The sequence below is a fragment of the Stenella coeruleoalba genome (assembly GCF_951394435.1).
Source record: "Stenella coeruleoalba genome assembly, chromosome: 21".
NCBI classification, from domain to species: Eukaryota; Metazoa; Chordata; class Mammalia; order Artiodactyla; family Delphinidae; genus Stenella; species Stenella coeruleoalba.
In genome coordinates this window covers 18,020,016-18,043,574 of record NC_137167.1, presented here as the reverse complement: position 1 = coordinate 18,043,574, position 23,559 = coordinate 18,020,016, and the positions used below count along the sequence as shown (strand labels likewise).

Below are 23,559 nucleotides of genomic sequence, written 5' to 3'. Positions count from 1 at the left end.
AGTTCTGGAGAATGGTATTCATTATTCAGCTCTTTGGATGAGAAGCAGTTGAAGAGGCAGAGTCCTGGGTCCTCGTCTTTGGGCCCAGATCCCTCCTTTGGATACCTCAGAGGTAGTAGGTACCCTGAAAGTTCACTCCTAAATTGTCTGGGAGACATTCCAAGAGCCCCAGCCTAGATTTGGCCCCTTCAAACCTTTCAACAATTTTGTAGATATCTTATTCCCTGAATTAAATACCTTTCTGCTTAAAACTCCTAAGTACTTTAAAGATCATTAGGTCTCTCTTTTGGTGCACTGAACTCCTGAGTGAAATTCAAAATATTTAAAAATGAATAAATTAATAGAAATTCTTTATAAGCAGGGGTTAGCAAACTTTCTCATATAGGGTCAAATAGTAAATAATTTAGGCTTTGTGGGATATGCACTCGCTGTCACAAATGCCTAATTCTGAAGTTGTAGCAAAAGCAGCCATAGACAATATGTAAACAAATGGACATGACTGCATTCCAATAAAACTTTATTTATAAAAACAGACCATAGTTTACTATAAGGATAACTCAGGTTTTAATAAATATTTGATTCAAATGTCTTGAAAAACAAGTCTATTTTTTAAATGACATTATTTTATTAAATTCCATGACTCAAAATAGATGCACATACATTTCAACACTTTTCCTTTTGTTTTAGTAAATAACAGAAAATATGATTTGAGTTCTTGTGATTCATGAATAAAATGTCATTCTTTTTTGCAGAATCTGTGAATATCATGAAACTGATTCCATTCTAAAGATGTCAAAACATTTCTGAGAGTTCTGTTAAATTCATTTTGTTTGGAATTTTATAAACTATTCTTACATTTTGTGAAATTCTCTAAAATTAAGGTGTTTTATTTTCTTTGAAAAGAGACAAAGTTATTAATCTAACGAACAAATTATCATACTAAGAAATAGTATTTTCAATACTAATTCAAGTATGTTATGTTTTGTGCATGTTATGGCATGTTATTTTTGGTGTCGTGTCATTTTCTTTATAATGTGTAATTTGATATTGAATAATCTTTACGATCTTAAGATTCCATTATGCCTTTCTGCTTGAACTTGCACTTTTCATTGCCTTAGCCCCAAAGTGACTCATATTACTCTGTTCGTATTTTTTCAGCCATAGCAGTCACATGACCCCACAAGTGGGCTGGAAAGTTTGATCTCCCAAACACCCAGGAAGGAAAGGAGAACTCACTGTTGATGAGTCCTAGCGTGCCTTCCACATGCCCCTTCTAGATTCTAAACCCAAGCATAATGAGTGTTTTATTATATTTATTCCACCTACATGTCTGTCAAAGCAGCTAACTCATAACAGATCCTCAATAAACATTTTTTTGAAATATTGACAATGTCAAAGAAATTGACATCCACAAAAAATTACAGAAAGTATATATTTCACGGGTCCAAAAATGGACACAAAAATTAAAATATAACGATGTCACAAGAACTATTATAACAATACCGATTATAACTGGTATTAGAATAATACCAATGAATACTTATGATTATCTGCTCTGTGAAAGCACAGCTATATAAACTTATTCAGTTTTCACCATAAAATATGAGATAACGTTCTCCTTCATCCTGTTTTAGAGATGAGGAAGACTGGCACAGTGAGGTTAAATAACTTGCCCCAAATCACGTAGCTAAATAGAGTAGATCTGGAATTTGAAGCCAGGTAGTTTGGCTCTAGAATGTGTGACTTTTTTCCCATGTTGTCAAAATGCTAGAATTCATGAGCAAATCAACCATGATGGTATACATAACAAGAATCTTTCCAACCATTTTAAAGTTTAAATGGTTCATTTAAATTGCTGAATTTTCAAGGACAAGAATAATTCAGGAGAGAAATAAATAAGAATATAGAAAATATAACAATCCATCTTGCTGACATCGAAGTGTACTCAGGTGAATGTACTGGGTAAAATAGCATGCCAATATTACACATGAGTTATCAGAGATGAAAGAAATTTGCTAGTCAGTTTGTCTTTCCTAAGAGATTGCTGTTTTAAGAAAAAGTATTGTAATATTAATGAAGAAGATTCAATGTTGGTTTTACATTTTCCAATTCTAACCTTTTAATTTACCGTATACAATGTAACAATGTACTCACGGAGGACATACCAGATGCCAAGCACTGTTAAACGTGCTTTACAACTATGAACTTATTCAATTCTAATAGATCTTTTTGAAAATCAGCTTACAGATGAAAAACTGAGATAAAATAACATGCCTGATGGCACAGTCAGCAAGTACCAGAGGCAGGATTCAAAATCTTGGCAGCCATTCTTTATTTATTTATTTATGGTACGCGGGCCTCTCACTGTTGTGGTCTCTCCCGTTGCGGAGCACAGGCTCCGGACGCGCAGGCTCAGCGGCCATGGCTCACGGGCCCAGCCGCTCCGCGGCATGTGGGATCTTCCCACACCGGGGCACGAACCCGTGTCCCCTGTCTCGGCAGGCGAACTCTCAACCACTGTGCCACCAAGGAAGCCCTTGAATAGCTTTTTACTAGCTGATTTATACTCTATCTTTGAAGACCTCATCTTGCTTGTTTTTTCCTATGTTGTATGAATATAGCAAGTGATTTGGATGCAAAGAGTTTATTTTGAGACATAATAATCTCAGTAACCAATTTTCTAACAATTCTCCTTAATCTGTCTCAGCTAAGTAGGTATTTTGAAATGTAAGAAATACAGTGTTTGGGGTATAGGTTTTGGAGACGGGCTGGAATATTTGATATGCCACTGTCTCCCACAGTAAAAACAAAATGAAATGAACAAATAAACAAAATCTCTTCCATCTGATGTAAAAGCAACCAGGGAAGACTATTCCCTTTGGTTAAATCAGTGCAATGTGAAGTCTGTGTAAACTTGTTGTAAGCATTATGACAGATGGGAAAGAACTCATTTAAATTTAAAAAACCTTTTGCCTTGCAAAGGAATTTTCTTAAGATAATTTGTATTCACATCTAAATAGTAGGAGCCTGAAGATTAAGCATTGCAATTGCCATTTATATTACAGAGAAAAATGCAATCTTGAGCAGGTTATATGAATTCCATTTCTTCATTTTTCTGAATCATCCTCTTCTTTGAACTATTATTTGGAAGATGGTGTTGCTTTTTGTCTTTTATGGGGTTTCTTCACTTTGGTTGATGATAAAAAGTTGCCATTTCCTTTCATCCTCATCATGTTCATTGTTCTCCTTAGTTGGGTGCTTTTTGGATGTTCTTGTCCTGCAGAGAGCTGCAGGACTCCCTCAGATCTGTTCAGGCATCAGAGCCCAATTAACAACGTTCTAACTATTCTTTTCATCTTAGATATGGGTAAATTAAGGTGTTTACCTCTAAGTAGCTAAGGATTGAGTGCATATTTTTAAGTGGGTCTTTACTAAAGATCACAAAGCCTATCTCCATATTACATATCTAATGAAGAGAAATAGAATATGACCAATTTTTATGTAAGAATTCATTTATTCATACTGCCCATGATTCAGTAGAGACAGCATTCCATTTATAAAGTTACCATTGAAATCATGTAAACTATTAAACTTTGAACTCTTAACAACTGAACTGGGGAAAAGAAAAAAGTCCTAGACAATGGTGATTAGCCAGAGAAGAATATGTATTCTTGAGACCATCTGGTTTCTCTACATCGGCTTCTATTTGGTTATCATCATCACTGTAGTAGTAAGAACTCTGGCTAATGTAAGCAGCAAAAAAAAGGACTTAAAGACTCTCTGGTCCCTCTGGTCCAATTAGTGGGAAGATTGGAGAGCCCAGCTTGAGAAGTAAAGTGGGCTAAGCACGCAGGCCCAAAGCCACCTTCAGTTAAGGATGTTACTCATAGCATCACCCACACGGGATCCTTGATAAGAAACTTTTCTCTGGACTCTCATTCCCACCATTGCTATGAATTGTTTCCTACCTATCCTAAAGTCTTTGTCTTATTTTCTCAACACTCAGAATTCAGGCAGGATTGAGTCACTGGCCTGGCCTCCAGTTTTCAAGGAGCAGGAAGAGAAACCTTCTTGAACTTGCAGCCTTGTGGACCCTGGCTCCCCAGAAGATATATACTCACAGTGGGGGATTTACTAGCAACCAAAAGTGTTTCTAATGCTCTTTAGCCAACCTCTTTGGACCCATTTCAGTCATCATTATCATATTCACAGGTAGTATAGTATTGCAAAGAATGATCAGTTAACAAACAATTTGGGTTCTAATTCAGTCATTTACCATCCTGATAGGTTTGGCTAAGGAAGTTATCTTCTCTGAGCCTTTGTTTTCTCAGTTTTAAACTGGGATAATACTATTCCGTCTAGAATGTAAGGTCATTGTAAGGAATGATATGAGATAACCTGTGTAATATTTCTTTCGATTTTTGTCCATTCAAAAAAAGTATTAAGGGCCTACTAGGTGTGAGACTGAAAAAAAAAAAGTAACAATATGTGTCCTAAAGAATATATTATTGTGGGAGTTCCCTGGGAGGCCAGAGCTTAGGACTCCACACTTCCACTGCAGGGGCATGGGTTCAATCCCTGGTCAGGAAACTAAGATCCCACATATCGTGCAGCACAGCCAAAACATAATAATAATAATAAAATAAAACAAAATAAAAAGTTAATCAACATTAGAAAAAAGAAAGTATTATTGTAAGGTATTTTAATTAACATTTTAATTAAAAATATATTGAGAATATGCATGTTCTCATTCTGTTTGAAAAATGGGACAAATAGGTGAAAAGTCAAACAACACTATGATAAATAAGAAATTTAAGAGAACAGAAAATTATTGCTAGGATATTCCTGTACCACCAATGTCTCTTCTGAGACATATTTCTTATCCTAATCCAACCACTTTATTTGTGAGAGAGCTGGCATTCTTATAAAACCCCACCTCTAGGGGAAAATGAATGGTCAAATGTAACCAATCAGAACCCATTCCTGAAGCCTTTGAAGTTGGAACCATTTATAAAATATGTGCCTTGGTCAGAAAAAATCTTGTGTAGAATACATCAGTGTTGAATAAGGGATTCCGTGTATCTGTTAACTGGTGCTGGGGAAAGCACTGAAAGCAGGAAAGGCAAATCCACATCCTAAGCAAGTGTTTATTCCAGTGAGGATTAAACATTCTTCCCTGGAAGAAACCAGATTAGGTTTTAGCATTAGCCTCTGCTGTTGAAATATTGGAAACTCATTTGCAATATGCAGATCATCCTTCTTGAGAGGAAGCCCATGTTGTTCAGCTCAGGAGCCACTTTCATCTCTTTTGCAATATGACTTATACGTGTACTAACTGCGGGGAAAAAACTGGCTGGCTTTCACCAGAGAAAGTCATTTTGTCAGTCAGATTATTCGGTCCCCCAGTGGGTGCCCTCTAGTGGACATTTACACCGGAAATGAGTGTTTTCACGTTTCATTCATATATCATTTCCCCAGAATCACAGCTTTGCGACATTAATATTTGATTGTGCCCTGATCTCAAGAGTTTTCCTAGTGATGCAGGAAAGCTTTTGGATGACTATCCTGATAGGGAGGGGAAGTTTCATTAGCTGCTATTTGACCCTTTCCACCATAAGAGGTTTTGCCCAATAGATCAAGGAACCAATGTGCATTCGTCCAATTGTTAAATATATCTATTCTCAATACATATTTATGACTGGAGAAATAACCATAGGATGGGTCTGTAGTCCCTTAGGATCCACTGTGAAATGGACTTGGGCCAAGAACGGCATGAGCTCTGAGTCTCTATTTAACAGACACCAGTAAATCACCTTGGTTTATTGCCTTAGGAACCTCTGGAGAGGGCGTCAAGGGAGGTTTATGATATAGTTTTTGTTAATAAACGGAATCGTGTTCTCCCCAAATTCATATACTGAAGTCCTAACCCCTAGTACCTGAGAATGTGGCTGTATTTGGAAATAGGGCCTTGAAAATGGTGATTAAGGTAAAATGAGGCCTTAATCCAATATGACTAGTGTCCTTATAAGAAGAAGAAACTTGAATGATAGACACCAGGGGAATGTGAGCATCAAGGGACAACCATGTGAAGGAGAAGCAAAAGGGCAGCCATGTGTAAGCCAAGGAGAGAGGCCTCAGGGGAAGCCAAACCTGCTGACACCCTGATCTTGGACCTCAGCCTCCAGAGCTGTGAAAAATAAATTTCTATTGTTTGAGCCACCCTGTCTATCTAACGCGGTGTTTTATTATGGCAGCTCAAACAAACAAAGAGTCCTGGGTTAGTTTTCTACTGCTTCAATAACATATTAACAAATTTAGTGGCTAAAAAGAATACAAGTTTATTTTCTCACAGTCCTCTAGGTTCGATGTCCAAAATGAATCTCACTGGGCTAAAATTAAGTTGTCATCAGGGCTGCATTACTTTCTCAACACTGAAGGGAACATCTATGTTCTTGCCTTTTACAGCCTCTAGAGGGCACTCACAGGCTTTAGCCTGTGGCCTTTTTCCTCCGTCATCAAAACTGGAAACTTCCTCTGACCCTCTTCTTCTGCCTCTCTCTCCTACTTTTATGGATCCTGGTTATTACCTTGGACCCACTCAGATAATTCCAGAATAATTTTCCTAAGTCAGCTGATTAGGAACCTTAAATCCATGTACAAACTTAATTCCCCTTTGCCTTGTAACATAACATTCTTCTGGGAATTAGGATGTGGATAGCTTTCTGGGGGAGGACATTATTCTGCCAACCCTAAGTCCTATCACCAGCCATTGGTTATTCTTAAAAGGTAGTGGATATTTTAGCTATCACAGTTCTGGAAATGGGTATGATACTGAAATCTCCACAGTAACAAGAGGTTTCTGCCTAACAGAAATTTTCTGCTTATATAGGTCAAGTAGCCCTTAAGAGGCCACCAACATTCCCAGGTAATAAGTATTTATTTCATTTCTAGACAATTAACATGAAGAACCAACTCTCCTTCCTTTCACAAATCTCCTGCTGGGCTGCCATTTGCCAGACCTCATCGGAAGCCAGAGATCAAGAGAGCTGTGTGTTTCAGCCCAGAAAGTCAAGCTCCTGGGGAAAATAGAAGGATAGAGAAAGGTGGAGAGTGGGTCTGGAGTAGTAAATGAGAAAAATTTAAGCCCACCATCTCTCACCATCAAATCCATTATCAAGTCCCATTAAATTCGCCTTTTAATATCTTTCTCCACTTCTCCCCTTTACCACTGACACCACCCAAGTCCAAGCTGCCATCAACTTTCCCAGACACCATTGCAGTAATTTCCTAACTAGTTGACTTGTGCTCAACCACACTGCCCACATCCAATTTGTTCTCCATGTTGCATTCAGTCAACTTTTAAAACCCAGATATGGCTCATTCATCCCACTTCAAAATCATTAATGCCTTTCCACTGCTTTTTTGTTTTTTTTTTAATTTATTTTTTTTGGCTGCGTTGGGTCTTCGTTGCTGCGTGCGGGCTTTCTCTAGTTGCGGCGAGCAGGGTCTACTCCTCGTTGTGGTGCGTGGGCTTCTTATTGCGCTGGCTTCTCTTGTTGCAGAGCATGGGCTCTAGGGCATACGGGCTTCAGTAGTTGTGGCATGTGGGCTCAGTAGTTGTGGCTCACGGACACTAGAGTGCAGGCTCAGTAGTTGTGGGACATGGACTCAGTAGTTGTGGCTTGTGGGCTCTAGAGTGCAGGCTCAGTAGTTGTGGTACACGGGCTTAGTTGCTCTGCGGCATGTGGGATCTTCCCGGACCAGGGCTCGAACCCGTGTCCCCTGCGTTGGCAGGCAGATTCTTAGCCACTACACCACCAGGGAAGTCCCTCCACTGCTCTTAAGATAAAGAAAAACTCCTCAGTTCATGGCCACCTACCCAACGCTCAGCCTTAGGTGGAACCTTGCTTGCCACTTTTTCCATTTTTACCCCGGCCACGTTGGCCTTGCTCTGGTCTTTGACACTCTTCATGTTCCTGTCTTTTTCAGGCATTTGGATGACTGTCTTTTGCACCCAAGGCAGTCTTTCCCCCTTTTCAGCAATTCAGTATCCACTCCCTCTTTGGATGGTAAGTGTCCTTTTCTGAGTTGTCAGACTACATAGACATCCACTATTGCTTTTTGCCTCACTACACTTTTTCTGTCTTTCCTGTGCCCCACGGGAGATGCCAGGAACTACATTGCTCAGAATCACCTTCCCCATACGATTCCTGGTTAGAGTCAGCTAAGGAGTAGTGTTTTCAAGAGATCTGGAAGTCAAAGAGAGAGCCCTTTATTCTCTGAAAGCTAATGGAGGCAGATCAAACAGGAAAAGACAGATCTGAGCTTTGGAAGCACTCCTGGAAATCATCAGCCATAGCTTCTGAAGATATGGGAGAAAATGGAGATGTAGAGATGAGTAATTATGTGTGTTCATGAAAACTAAGGATCCAAGTGGCATAGTGGAAAGAACATCATAGAATATAGATTCTAGTTCATGCTCTGTCACTGGCCAGGTGTCCCTAGATAAATTTTTTGAAGAGTCTTTAAGTTCTCTCATTTTAAAATGAAGAATTTTTTTGCTGTGAGTAGGAAAGAATATGGCACATGTAAAGTTGCTATAAAATGAGTGATACTCAGTTTGCTGCCATTCTCTTAGCTGTGGTAGAAAGTTCTGTTCTCTTTTGAGCCCCTAGCCTGACATCTCATAATGATTCCAGGAGACTTCTGGATAAGAATTTGCTTAAGGAGGGAATTCCCTGGTGGTCCAGTGGTTAGGACTCCAGGCTCTCACTGCTGAGGGTCCAGGTTTCATCCCTGGTAACTAAAATTCCACCAGTCGTGTGGTGTGGCAAAAAAAAAAAAAAAAGAAAAAGAGGAAGAATTTGCTTAATGAATTTTGCTCAAGCTTAAATTGACACTTTTACCACATTTAAGCTTATTTAAACTACATGCGTCTGTCCCTCTGAAGCCAGACTTCCCTAAATTCAGGGCATTCATGTTTTAAAAGTATCACTTAAAAATATCACAATCACTTTTTTCTTAACTGGCATTTTTGTGTCTCACGAGGAAGGGGTGATTTGTTAATGTTGCTTGAGGGAAATTAGTCACTAGTATTTTGTACATACTCTACCCACCCTTACCCCTCACCACTTCCCTAACTATCCAAGGAACCTGTGACTTTTAGGGCCGTCACACACTTTCTTGACTTGCAGCATGTCTTTTGTTGAAAACTGGAGTTGATACGTCAGGTCAGGTATAGGAACTGAGGTGAACAGTATGTTAGTGTGAAGTTTTATGGGAACCTCACTAGGAGTTGGGCTGTGTTTAATATTTGCTGGAGCTGGAGCTGTCGGAGGCTAAAATTTCCTCCAGTGTCTGTTTCTGTCTCCTCTGTAGTTTGGGGGTTTCCCTACAAACTTCCCTTAAAAAAGAACTTTTTGCAGGTCTTTCCGCTCTAATCCACTCTTATCCTACTGGAGCCCAAGAGGCGGTAAGGTATGGGGGAGGGGAAGTGTTCTATAACTGATTAAATCCCAGTCTTTCACCGGACATTTAAAAATGCTTACTTTCCCCTCCCTCTTCCAGAGGCGCCAATTGAGTTTTTGAGTTTTCTTGGCTCTTCGCTGTAAGAACCTGGTGGGGTTCCTGTTTGGAGCACCAAGAAGTATCCATGGAATATAAATTAAACACCTTCCCCCAAAAGAATCGATCTAAAAATTAGCTCATTCGTGTAATGTTGTGTGTTTTTTATTATACGTGTCCTACTGGAACTTGAAGTGATTAAATAAATGAGATTAAAAGTGTAAAACTCTGACAGGGGTAGAAGATGAAGGTCATTCCTTTGCTCTGATTCTATGCCTGAGACCCCTTTCCTCTATTATACTCTTGGGGAAATAAGTAACTTTTTAGGTGCTCGAAAGAGATCGATAGATAATGCTAACATCACTATAGACAGAGCTGAAGTGAGTAGTATGGGATTACTACTTTTACTTAGTAGGAATCCTTTCCTCCTGTGTTTTGTGTTTGAAGCTAGAGATAAGGGATATAGGGAAAAGGATTAAGAAAAACAAATCACTTAAACATGGAGTCTTCCCTCAAGGTTATATAGTACGAAAGAGATCATGAGAATTAGTGGAAGATAATGAGATTAATAGAAGATAAATAATAATGAGAATGTTATAGAAGGCAGACATATCTTATTAAAAGGAAAAGATCAGTCTGCCATACATTATGTACCCTGTTACATTAACTCCATTTCTTTTTCATTTTACTTCTCTTTTTCTTTTGTGAAGTCCTAGATGGGAAGAGGAATGAGTTATCTGACAAATTTAGATTTTGCAAACTTGTGCACTGAGGGGAGTACTATTGAAATACATTGTTAAGAAAGATTTCCAACATACAAATGTGTCATTTCCTTTTTCATGTGCCCTGCTGAAATATTATGTGATAAAGGCTTTAGGTTTCAATTGTTAAGAGAGGGAAGTGGATAAATCAGTGCTGCCGTCTTTAGGACACGGTAAAAGAAGTTTACTTATGCTTTTCCCAAATTGCTTCTATTGAGTGTATGTGTCTACTCTGTGTTTGTGTGTGTCTAAGCGTATGCATGTATGTGATATGTGAGAGATATATACATATGGGATCAATAATTTGTGGTAGAATTTTTTTATCATATCCCTAATTATTTGATTTGATTGTTTCAGTGATAGATATTTCTGCTAGATTTTCTGTGGGTGAAAAATGTATATGTGTGCTGAACTAGCAAGAGATTTTTGGCATATAATTTTGCATATTTTATTACAAATTATTGACTTTATTCAAAATATGACTAAATATATTTTAATTAGTCTCATCTGCTTAGTTTTTACATGATACTTTTGACTTTGTACTTCATATTGTCTTTACTGCTCATATAGCAGATCTTGGTTGGGCATCTATTATGTGCACTTCCCTGAACTAGATATAGGGAAAGGACACGAAAAATAAAATATAGTCTCTGTCTTCAAGAAGATCATGACCTAAGGCAAATTGGCATAATATAATTTGAGCACTGTAAGTGGTGTGAAAGTGCTCTATATAACTACTGTGGGGGTACAGGAGGGCCAAACCTACTTCAAGAGGAGAAAGAAAAACCTTCATGGAGGTGTTAGAATTTAAGTTCACCTTGAAGAATGATTAAGATTTACACGACATAAAAAACGGGGGTTAGGCGTCTCATTGGCAATGTGAGAATAGTGATAGAAAAGTCATAAAAGTGAGATTATAAATGTTTTACACAGGGTTTAGGAGCCGTTGTTCTGGTAGTACACTGCCGACCTTCAGGCCCTAGCTCCCCCTCTCCCTAGCTGTGTTACGTTAACTAGGTACTTCAATGTTTTAGCTCTTGGTTTCCCAACCTGTAAAATAGAGAAAATACCTCATGGTGCTGCTGTGAGGATAAAAGAAGAAAAGTTCATGTTAAAAAAAAATTGGTGTTTTAAAATATTGGTGATTCATTTATTGGTTGTTCTCTGTGTACTAGACAATTTACAAAAGTTATTTTTAATTCTCATAATCTTTAAATTGATATTATAACCATATAAATGGTTATATATAGTCATGTGTGTATATATATTATATATAAAGAATCTGCAATCAAATAAATTAAAATATTTGCCAAAGATCACATGGCAAGGAAAGGACACAGCCAGCATTCACATCTAGATCTCACATTAAAGAATTGATGCTCTTTCTCCTTCACTGCAGAGGATGAATATGGGTAGCATCAGGGGCAACATGGATGTTTCCAGGCCTTACCTTAATCCCTCTTACGGATGTGTTCTGTAAGTGTAGAGCTACTGATTTCACAAGCATGTTAATTTTATGTTCACTTCATGTGGGTTTTTAACTGTTCATAAAATCAGAGTTTTTGTTTTTAAATAATAAGATTACAAAGTTATTATTTACCCCAAATCTTAACAGTGAAATTAACATTGAGAGTTTGAAGATAAATTCAAATAAGACATAGTCTTAGAAAAAAAGAATGTGCATTAAATTATATTACGTAAAGAAAGTTTTTTTTCATATCTATGTAAAGAAAGATACCCTGGGGAATGTATGAGCCATTGATATGAATAAGCAAAAACTCAAGAAGAAAAATAAATAGTAAAAAATTACATGGAAATAGCCTTTCTACACTAAAAGTAAAAAAAATGCAAATGAAAGCCACCTTAAGGTATCATTTAACTCTTACTAAAATCTAAATAATTCTAAAATAAACATTGTTACTGAATAGTGGTGAATTTGGTTTAAAACATAAGTGACTGGAATCTTTGTAAATGTGTGCGATCTTTTTAAAGAGCAGTAAGACAGTAGATACTAAGAAGTTTGAGGTAGTCTTCCTGTCACCTGATAGTTCAACATATCGTGAATTATCCTAAGAAACATTTCAAAAGAAGAAAGCTAAGTTATAAAAATATTTACAGCATCATCATCTATATTAGTTAAACATTGCCCTCCAAAGAACAGGGAACATTTTTCTAAAAAGAATTGTAGGAAAATGACTGCATAAATAAGATACATTTATTAGATGAATTATTATATAGCCCATCATTTTAAATTTGAAAAAATAGTTCAAAGTATAAAGTTATTGATATGATTTTAAGGGAAATGCATAAGACCAAATGATAATGTACACTATGGTATCAATTTATAACAGGTATACACTCAATGTTTTTCTTCTGTTAGGGTGATGGGATGATAGAAGTTTTGTCCCAACTTATCTTTAATAGTGTTATAATGTTTTTGTAATAAAAACAGGAAAAAAGAAGAGTGTGTTTTCAAACAGAAAAACACTGAAATTCTTTCATTGTTTTTCCTGTTGTAGCTTCTCTAAACTTTTCACCCATTTCATGAAAAGCTGATATTGCAGAGATGTGTTTCACTTCTCATGAGAACATGATTTCAGTAGATTATACAAACTCAAACGATTTCATAATTCTTTATCAGTGCATTGACAGTTGTTAGGAATAAATTTATGAGAAGTTAGTTTTCTTCTTAACTTTGGAAAAGGCATTTAAAGGCACACTTAGATTATGTGAATTGTTCACTGGCTGATAAAGCCTCACATGTGTATATTCTCTAACACTACTAAAACATGTATACTATGGAGTAAGGAACTGGAGGAATCTGGTAAGTCTCACGAATGTCTTTGAGGCAAAAGTGGGAACCTTGGGGGTGAGATTTTTTGTTTCAGTTTCCTATTTACACACAATTCAGAGAAAAACCTTTTATTTCCCAAAGTGTAGCAGAAGAATTTTTTATATTTCTGCATTAGTGAAATGCAGACTTTTCTTGAGGCATAACCCCGGGTCTAAAATCCAGTCATCTTGCAAAATATTTTGTCTTTCATTTATTTATGGAATTTCTCCTAGTGATGAACACATGCTAAGTGGCAGGAACTCTCTAGTCATTGAACCAAAGAGATAAAAACTCCTGAGTCATGGATCTAACTTGTGCAAAAAGAGACAGACAATAGACACGATAAACAAGGGAAATGTATTTCATGTTAGACGGTGGTAAGTTTGGGGCTGGGAATCAAGGCAGGAAGGAGAAGAGGAAGTGAAAGAGGTAGGCTGCCATTTTAAATCTGATGCTGGAGAATGGTCTGTCTGAGCTAGTGAGCTTTTAGTCAGGACCCACGCGAGATCGGAGAGTGTTCACATGTTTTGAGCAGAGGAGTGATATGATCTGACTTACTTTTTTCAGAGGAACATTCTAGAGGCTGTGTGGAAAGTAAAGTGGAGGGAACTGAATGAAGCTGAGAGACCACATAGGGAGCTATTAAAATCGTCCAGGTGAGAAAGATGATGGGGCTTAAGCCAGGATGGCAGGAGGGGAGGTGACGAGAAGCAGTCAGTTTCTGCTTAGGGTTTGAAATCAGACCAGCAAGATCTGATGGTAGATTGGATGTGGAGGATGACAGAAAGTGGGTGACAAGGAGACCCCTAGGTTTCAGCCATATTAGAAATCCAGATGGTGGTGTTGTTAGGGAGATGCATATCCAGGTCTGCAGTTAAAAGGAGTGGCCTGGGTGGGAGATGAAGATGGAGAGTCATCAGCCGTATAGATTGTATCTAAAGCAATGAGACTAGTGAGCTCACCGAGGGAGTGAATAAAGATAAAAAGAGGACAAGAACTGAGACCAGGCACACTCCAGTGTCAGTAGTTTGGGAGATGAGAAGAACAAGCAGGAAAAAATAACGCTGTCCTCAATGTACTGCCTCAGTACTATCTTCAGCATCTCTTCTCAACGGAAAAGCAAGAACATGACTAGATTTCCAGTGTACACTCAAGGCATTTCATTTTTATACATTTACTGCTTCTTGATTTCTCAGCATCTGCTTCTGCCTCTACCATATGAGGAATACAGCTCAAATTCCGTGTGGCAGGTTATGGGTGACCTGCATGTCTTGACATTCTTTTCTTTTTTCCCTGACCCTGACTTCCTGTTCTACCGTAGTGTCAGAGTTTCTTCCTTATTTTTAGTACTGCCATTCTTTCTTTACTAGCCTACTAAATATGTTTGTTTGTATCTGCCATATTTTTTCCCTGAAAAATAATTTCTACTCTTTGATTTTTTTCTCCTAGTCTTTGTTAAAGTGCTACATTTTGATGCTTGTTCATCAATTCTTTTGAATTTCCTCCTCCTTCTTAATGCCTCTTGGATTCGCCCCTCAATTGCCTACCCCACTGCTACTATCTAAGATGCCTGGCTGGGTAGATAAAAATGAACTGAAATCTGAAAATTGGGATCGAGTGGAAGGAATGGCTTTGAGGAAGTGAGGGGTTGCTATGCCACCAGATACGGGTCTTTGGGTGAGAGTGATCTAGAATGAAGTCCTGGCCTCTGCTTTGAATGCCCATGCTTTTCTAGCACTGCCATATTAATTCTGTATTGCCACACACCTGATTATGTCATGTATGCCTTGCTACACAAAAAATAGTAAAAAGTAGTAAAAAAAAAAAAAAAGAATGATTATAATAATAAACAGATGATATAAATGGGTGGCATGCCAACATTAAAAATCCTGGAAAAAGAAAAGTTAGGTTGATGTGGAAAGTACACCATTGTAGCTAGCTGTATTATTAAAAAAAAAAAATCTGATTCTGAGACATGAGATCTGAGCTGGATGTATTGGCCTGGTCAGGACGCAGGTAGTGGTTCTGCCATGTAACTAGATGAGAGTCTCAGCGAGTACGGATACTAAGAATAAAAGAAAGAAAGAACAGAAAATGCCAGCAATCTTACGACAACGTCATCTATGATTAACTTAATCTATTTTTTAATAGAAAAACGTATACTGATATTTCATACAGATCATGATTAACCCTTGTTATACACTGCTCCAGAAAACAGACAGAACTCATGGTGCACCCAGAGTAGCCAGAGGGAAGTATTTTTCATTCATCATGCCACTCAACAGATTTTAGTGTTCATCTCCCTTTCACCCTCTATACCTCTATAGCCCAGATATTTATTTATTTATTTGTTGGCTGCATCACCCAGCATGTGGGATCTTAGTTCCCCGACCAGGGATCGAACCCATGCCCTCTGGAGTGGAAGTGTGGAGTCCTAACCACTGGACAGCCAGGGAATTCCCAGATATGGTCATTTAGTCTAATCCACTTGTAGGCATTTATTAGAGGGTTTTCTTTTTCAGTTTTAATAAATCTACCCAAAGAAATCACAGTTTGAAATACAGTAATGTAAAAGATGTATATTATCCTCTAAAGCCCATAAAAGATAGATCAAAGTGTAGAGGGCTAAAGAAAAACAAAATTGAGAACGTCCCTGGTGGTGCAGTGGTTAAGAATCCTCCTGCCAATGCAGGGGACATGGGTTCAATCCCTGGTCCAGGAAGATCCCACATGCCGCAGAGCAACTAAGCCCATGCACCACAACTACTGAGCCTGCGCTCGAGAGCCCGCAAGCCACAACTACTGAGGCCCACGCAAGCTAGAGCCCGCCCGCCGCAACTACTGAGCCCACGTGCTGCAACTACTGGAGCCTGCGCTCCACAATAAGAGAAGCCACTGCAATGAGAAGCCTGCTTAGTTGCCCTGTGGCATGTGGGATCTTAGTTCCCCGACCAGGGATCGAACCCACGTCCCCTGCATTGGAAGGCAGATTCTTAACCACTGGACCGCCAGGGAAGTCCCAAGGATGTTTCCTTTGTATATAGGTGAAAATGGAGTCATAATATCTCAACTATTAGAGCCAAAACCATAGTCAAACACGTAGAGAAGGGGCTGGTAGACAGACTGACAGGAAAAGATTTCTAGGTACATAGCAGGGGTGTCTAAATGTATATACTTTGTGAGCCCATCCTTTATAAACTGAGCTCAAAGTTTAAAAGCTTTGCCACAGTCCTAACTGCTTTTTTTTTTTTTGGCTGCGTTGGGTCTTCACTGCTGCACTCGGGCTTTCTCTAGTTGCGGCGAGCGGGGGCTACTCTTTGTTGTGGTGCGTGGGCTTTGCACTGCGGTGGCTTCTCTTGTTGCGCAGTGCGGGCTCTAGGCGCGCGGGCTCTAGAGCGCCAGCTCAGTAGTTGTGGCTTGCGGGCTCTAGAGCGCAGACTCAGTAGTTGTGGCGCACGGGCTTAGCTGCTCCACGGCATGTGGGATCTTCCTGGACCAGGGCTCGAACCTGTGCCCCTGCATTGGCAGGTGGATTCTTAACCACTGCACCACCAGGCAGGTCCCCCAATTGCTTTGAATTGTAGTTTTAAAATGCATTTAGCTAAGTTTTATTGTCGTCTCATTTTAAAAACTTATTTGTTTGTTCATTTGTTTTCCATGGCAAGTAAAAAACTGTCATCCAAATCAAATAATAGAGTGAATTAAAAGGGGGGAAATGGCAGGAGAGTCTGGACCTGAATTAATCAATTTGGTTTCCTATAATAGTGAATGTTCCCAGATAATCGTTTATTTAGCTTCACCTCTGCCTTAGAAAAGAGAATGTAGGTTCTATAAATTCCCCCTCTGCCTGCTTCCTCCAGAGTGGCTGAAGCATTTAAAGAACACACTCCTTGGTCAGATCAATAGGATTTACAAAAAACTAAGATCAGGTTACGGAATGATACAGGTACAAACTGCAAAATAAAGAATCTCCTTGGTAATATTTTTAAAAATACATTGACAGGAGTTGAGTCACATCCTTACTTGTCAAAACCTCTTCCCAAAGTAGGATGAACGTTTGCATATGAATGGTTGTCCTTCAGTTTCTGGAGGAGACATGAGTTTGATGTCCTGGAGCTGCCAGTGCACTCAGTTACAACTTCAGCTCTGCTAAATCCATAACTCATCATTAGAGAAAAGAAATAATAATCAGAAGATGTTGGCTTTAGGCTAAATTTATCAATCAAATGAACTGAACTGTTTCCAAGAAAAAGTCATACAATTTCTCTTCATGGCAAATGTTCTTAAAATGCAGTCCTCAGATGGGCAGCAACAGCATCACTAGAAAACGTGTTGGGATTGCAAATTCTTTACCCCTACCCTAAATATCAGAAACCCTGGGGGTGGGGCCCCTCAATGTGTTTTAAAGGAAGCCCTTCAAATGATTCTGATGCACCTTAAAGAGACATAGACATAGACTGGGTCATAAAATATAATAGATTGTGCTTAAAAAGATACAAGCACATATTTGAGATGCTGCCAATGTATATAGTGAAGGAACCCTGAAAGAAAAATATGTGAGAAAGAAAAGAAAAAAAGGAAGCAAAGAGAAGAGAAAGGAAAGGGAAGGGAAGCGAAGGGAAGCGAAGGGAAGGAAAGGAAGACAAAGGAAAAGAAAAAAGCTGGCTCCTAATCTGTGACTAGACTTTGTTAAATCTTTCTAAAGGAATAAAGCTGATGCCTTGGCAAAAGAAAACTTGGCTCATGAAGCTCTGATAAAAGATCACAGGAAACATTTTTTCCAAATTTTGCATAACTGTTTGCTCTATCTGGAACCTCTGATAAAAGATCACAGGAAATATTTCCTTCAACTTTTCAGCTACTCTTTGTTTTAAGGGAAATTCTTTTTTTTCTTTTCGGCTGAATGGTGGTTTTCTGCCAGTTGGATTTTTTTTGGTTTTTTTTTTGGCTAAGAGAGCAAAGTTACCTCTCACTCTAAAAAAACACACATCTACAATCACAGGTACACATTTGTACATAGAAAGATACATGAGTGGATTCATGTAAATCTGTCCTTTAATGTTAAAATTAAAACTTATGGGTAAGTATAATATGTTGCTATATAGGGCAGATATGTAAATTTAACTAACTAATTATACTTGTTCCCTTGCTAAAATTGGATTTTAATTATAAATGTCAATTTGAAACTTTTTGCCAAAGGGCCCTAGCAATTCCATGTGTAATTATCATATTTCTCCACGTGTTTGATAGAAGTATGGAACCGTGGGAGAGCTTTCCCAATCAACAGGAGGACACTAATAGCTGTACAGAATCTGTGAAGTTTGATGCTCACTCAATGACCGCTTTGCTTCCTCCGAGTAAGTAGAATGAGAATGGGGTGCTCGTGGAGATTGTCCTTAGAGTTAGTGACACTATGTAAAATTATGGTCTTGAGACTTACCCTAAATGTGTACATTCCATCTGCCAGGTTGGATTTCAAATTTAGTCACCTGACAGATGGAACATCCCATCTTGCTTACAGTGTGGCTGCTTCTTCTCTTTTTAAAAAATGTATTTATTCATCTATTTATTTATTCATCCATTTTTGGCTGTGTTGGGTCTTCCTTGTTGCGCATGGGCTTTCTCCAGTTGCGGCGAGCAGGGGCCACTCTTTGATGTGGTGCGCAGGCTTCTCATTGTGGTGGCTTCTCTTGTTGTGGAGCATGGGCTCTAGGCATGCAGGCTTTAGTAGTTGTGGCTCGCAGGCTCAGTAGTTGTGGCCCACAGGCTTAGTTGCTCTGCGGCATGTGGGATCCTCCTGGACCAGGGCTTGAACCCATGTCCCCTGCATTGGCAGGCGGACACTCAACCACTGCGCCACCAGGGAAGCCCCGCTCCTTCTCTTTTTTCCTTCAATTTTCCCCCTTTTCTTTATTGTTTTCTTCTCTTTACTTAATTCTTTTCTCCTTTTTTGTTCAATCCCTCATAGAACGTTATTGAACAATGTCTAAACTTTTGTTTTAATTTAGGAGTTTACAACCTGAAAACAAAATTTCCTTCTTTTTGATTAAACAATAAAAACAATGGCCATAGGAAAGAAATTTGTATTCACTTAATCAGAGAAATGTCTTCCTTTGCTAGTTAGTTTCCCCTCTACATTGAGTTATCTTTTCTACAATTAGCATCCCATTATGTGAATTGGTGTTCCATATAAACAAATAATACTAAAATATTACTATGTTCTGAAATATCCAGAGAATGGGCTTCATTGATCCATTCCAAAGTTTAATCAAAATGTGAGTCATTTTATTTCATTTTTTTCACATTATATTCAAATCATAAGAAGCATCCAAATACAAAACTATTGAGATGGAATTAGGAGAGACAGTTTGCATAATTATCATTGACAATAATGTTTCTCTTATCTCACTTAAAATCTGAAAAAATGGTATAATTACATAGTTGCATGAAGAATTTTATTTTCACCCAGAATATATTCCCATGTGAAATAGAAGAATGAAATTTAGGTTTGCATGTATGTTGGTATGGTATCAGTACTAAAGTTTTCCAGCTAGTGCCCCCAAATGAGACAAGTACAACTTGCAGAGAATAGTAACTTTGTCCTGGATGTTTAATTAATGGATAAGACAATCAAATGTCCATACTGATACCTGTATTGGCTTCTTCTGTGACTGTCCCTTTTGCTTTGTACTGAATAAATAAGAACCTATTTTTTGTTCCCTTTTTATTCCAATAGGTTTGATACTAGCAATGTAATTGGAGATTTCAAAAATTTTAAGTAAGAAGAGTAAGTTTTCTAACAGTAGGTTGGGCTTTTGTTTTTCAGATCCTAAAAATGGCCCAACTCTTCAAGAGAAAATGAAGTCTTTCAAAGCTGCACTGATTGCCCTTTATCTCCTTGTGTTTGTCGTTCTTGTACCTATCATCGGAATAGTGGCAGGTACAGTATTCTAGAGTTCTGAAACTCAGCAACTCATCCTGTGAATTAATTATTGCAGGAGCAAAAAGAAGCATTCAGTGTTTTGTATATGGGAGATTCATAAGGGTGACTTCACATCACAAAGTGTTCCTCAGAGTTATTTCATGAAAAAATAGATTCTGCAAAGTTATTAAGTAAAAAAAAAAGATTTTTAAATAGCATAGAAAATGGAAGTTTGAGATAAAAATATAGATATGGAAAGGTAAGATGGAAAGAATTAGACCATTTCAAAAATATTACCCCCTGAAGTCCTATATATTTCTAATGATGCATCATAAATTTCATGGTAAGTATTCTAGTTGCCAATGTGAGGATATAAACATGATCATTTACATTAATGATGCCTAAAATATAAAAATAAGCCAGTTGTTCAAGAAATACACTTCTACTCCTAGTATTGAGAGCAGAAAGTATTCCTGTGAGTCTTCAAACAGAGGAAACCTCGTAAAATAATGGCCTATCCCTCAGTAATATTTGTACAGTTTATATGGCCACATATTTCATAAGGGTATTATTTAAAACATCTCTAAAAATAACCTGCTAGCATCCTTTCAAAGAAAAATAAAAATAGAACACTTTGCTTGGGTTCTACATGATGTTTTTCAGGTACATTTTTTTTTTTTTTGGAGAGTTTGGCTTGAATTGGGGATAAATTTGAGGATTTCTACAGAGGTGGATGGCTTGCATATAACTCAAGCAAATCTGTAAATATTGTTTTCCTCAGGAGCATTTTTGAGGGATTTGATTGGCATTTGAATTTATATACCTTGTAGCTCTCCTCTTTGTGAGTGGCAAAATGGACATATGCTCGAGCAAGAGATAGGCTGGGAGGAAGATATATTTTTATGTGCATACTAATCAGATTAATAAGAAAATTCTCCTAATAAAGGCCAAACCTCCTCCACCAAGAGACAACCTAAAGAATATTCCAAGAGAAAGCCAAAAATTCTACTAAGAAAGAAATGATAATGAAAACAACAATAACTGTAACATTTTTGTAATGCTTCTGAGCATGTACTATGTTCAGGCACTAGGCTATACATTTTCCACAGATTATCTCAATACACCTTACAGTTACCCTTGAGCAGATGTATGCTTACCCTCATCATCCACAAAAGGAAACTGTTCAGCAATGGAGTTGGAGTTCCCACCCATGGCTCCTGACTCCTAACTTCTGTGGTCTATTATCTCCCAGTGCCATCGGGGTTTTAGAACAAAATATGGTTGGCCAATAAAAAAACAAAACAAAACAGAGTTGTCATAATTTTAGGCAGGAAAATACTTTCCATATGTAAAAATCAACTCCTATTTTGAAACAAAAACATTAGCCAACCACAACAAACGGATCCAATCAGCCTGTCAAACCAACCACAGCCATCTAAGTAAAAGAACCTGATATGTTTGTCATTAAACAACTAACTTCCTGATGAACTGAGATTATCTGTGTGCTGTTCATGTATATGCTTATCTGTAGTTTGAAATGCATAACTGAAAGATGTGTCATTGTTAGGGATCATTAGCTAATAGCCAGTTAGAATTTGGTACATTTCATCACTTTTATACAAACTGTGGCCTACAGAGCCAACCTCAGGGAGTGCAACTTCTTTCTACTAGGCCCAGGCAGAATACGAACTGAAGTCTGGAAAGACTTCACGGTTCTAACCAAGTTCAAAAATCTCTGGGCTATTAGAAAATACTACCAAGTCAACACATTTTGTCTAGGGTTGACAATGATTGATTTGAAGTAGCTTTGTTTCCTAAAGCTGTAGCATGTACCTATTACGACTGACAAAAAGCTAAAAATGTTCAAATCTTATAAGTTCACGTTAGCACCCAAATTCACCAGAATTTGAAACAGATCTCCCTGTGTCTATCATACTTAAATAATAAACACTGACAATCCATTTACAGCTGTAAGTTGTAGGTCAGAATATTTTCCAAAAGAAAACTAAAATGCAATACATATCTCTACTTGATATCCAAAACTTTCAAATATAGACAAAATGTATCCCTGAAATGATAGAAATTACTCTGTTTTGGCAAATATAAATCAGTAGATAAAATAAAGTGTTATACATGAAAACTCTATTTAAAGTGTCTTATACATTGAAAGATATTTCTTAATTATAAAATCTTCTCCATGCGCTACCTTTTCTTCAAGAAGCTACTAGATCACTATCACAGTACAGTGACATAGAATAATGTCTCTGAAGAATAAGATATAATCTAAGATTAATGTATATAAATTGTTACTGATACACTGAAGATCCTTTAGCTCAAAATAATATAAATTTTGGGTAGAAGAAGGTTTTGCCAACATGAAAGAGCAAATGTGATCTGTAAAATCAAATATAACTCTCTCCCTAGGTCTTTGCACAAGCCATAAAATTTGTCTCCTTTCAAATGTAAAATAGAAAAGTCACAAAATGGCATCTCTCTGATGATAATGAAAGAAATGAACATTTGAAAATATGAACTCTGTCATTCTTTACCTAGATTTCTGATACAGTATTAAATTTTTTAAAGAAAGTAAGGATTAAATTAGTTTTCATTCAAGATTTGGGAAAATAAGCAATATTGTGTTTTTAAGTCTATAAGCAAAAAATAGCCTTTATTGTCAGTTCATGTTGAACTTGGTATTAAAGAAAAATCCTTGGTTACATGCCATTTTGTTAAATCAAGTCTTCCCTTTCTATACTGTGAAGAAGTTTTGCTTTACCCATATGAAATAAGAAGTATTTCCAGTGAAAGTAAAAATTATATGGTTGAGTAATTAGATCAATATGTCTGTTAAAGCACATATGTGCATTAATATATGATATTTGTTTTTCTCTTTTGGGATTGACATATATGTACTACTATGTATAAAATAGATAACTAATGAGAACCTACAGTATAGCATAGGGAACTCTACCCAGTGCTCTATGGTGACCTAAATGGGAAGGAAATCCAAAAAAGAGGAGATATATGTATACGTATGGCTGATTCACTTTGCTGTACAGCAGAAACTGACACAGCAGTCTAAAGCAACTATACTCCAATAAAAAATAAATAAAGCACAGATACTACCTTTCTCATAGAATACTCAACGTCCTCCCAATTTTTTTATATTACACAACATTAATTCCCCTTGTTATCAGTATTGGCCATACAGATATTGAATCTGAAATATTAATAATAATTAAAATATTGAAAAGTATCAAATGTGTATTATGTGCCAGGAAAAGATCTAAGCACTTTGCATATATCAGCTCATTTAATTATTTAAACACTGAGTAGTAGTATCCTATTTATACAGATAGTGAAATGGAAGCATGGACCAATTAATTTGCTCAAACGCACAGCTTATAAAGGAAAAAGCAAGAATCACTAATCCAGGCAGCTCTCCTCCAGAACTTAGATTATTAACTGTTACCTAAAAA

The 23,559-nt window shown here is 37.5% G+C and overlaps 1 protein-coding gene across 10 annotated transcripts in view; it reads left to right on the top strand.

The window, feature by feature from the left end:
* MSR1 (macrophage scavenger receptor 1) overlaps positions 1-23,559 on the top strand; it is a 457,630-nt gene that overhangs the window by 341,957 nt on the left and 92,114 nt on the right. For 8 of the 10 annotated variants that reach the window (XM_079908915.1, XM_079908914.1, XM_079908916.1 and 5 more), the window contains 2 exons: positions 18,409-18,515; positions 19,985-20,098. In XM_079908915.1, the coding sequence (XP_079765041.1) occupies positions 18,413-18,515; positions 19,985-20,098 (217 nt within the window). In that variant the 5' untranslated portion in view covers positions 18,409-18,412. Of the gene's footprint in view, positions 1-10,472; positions 10,545-18,408; positions 18,516-19,984; positions 20,099-23,559 lie in introns of those variants that run through there. The other 2 variants (XM_079908919.1, XM_079908921.1) reach the window with 2 other exon arrangements.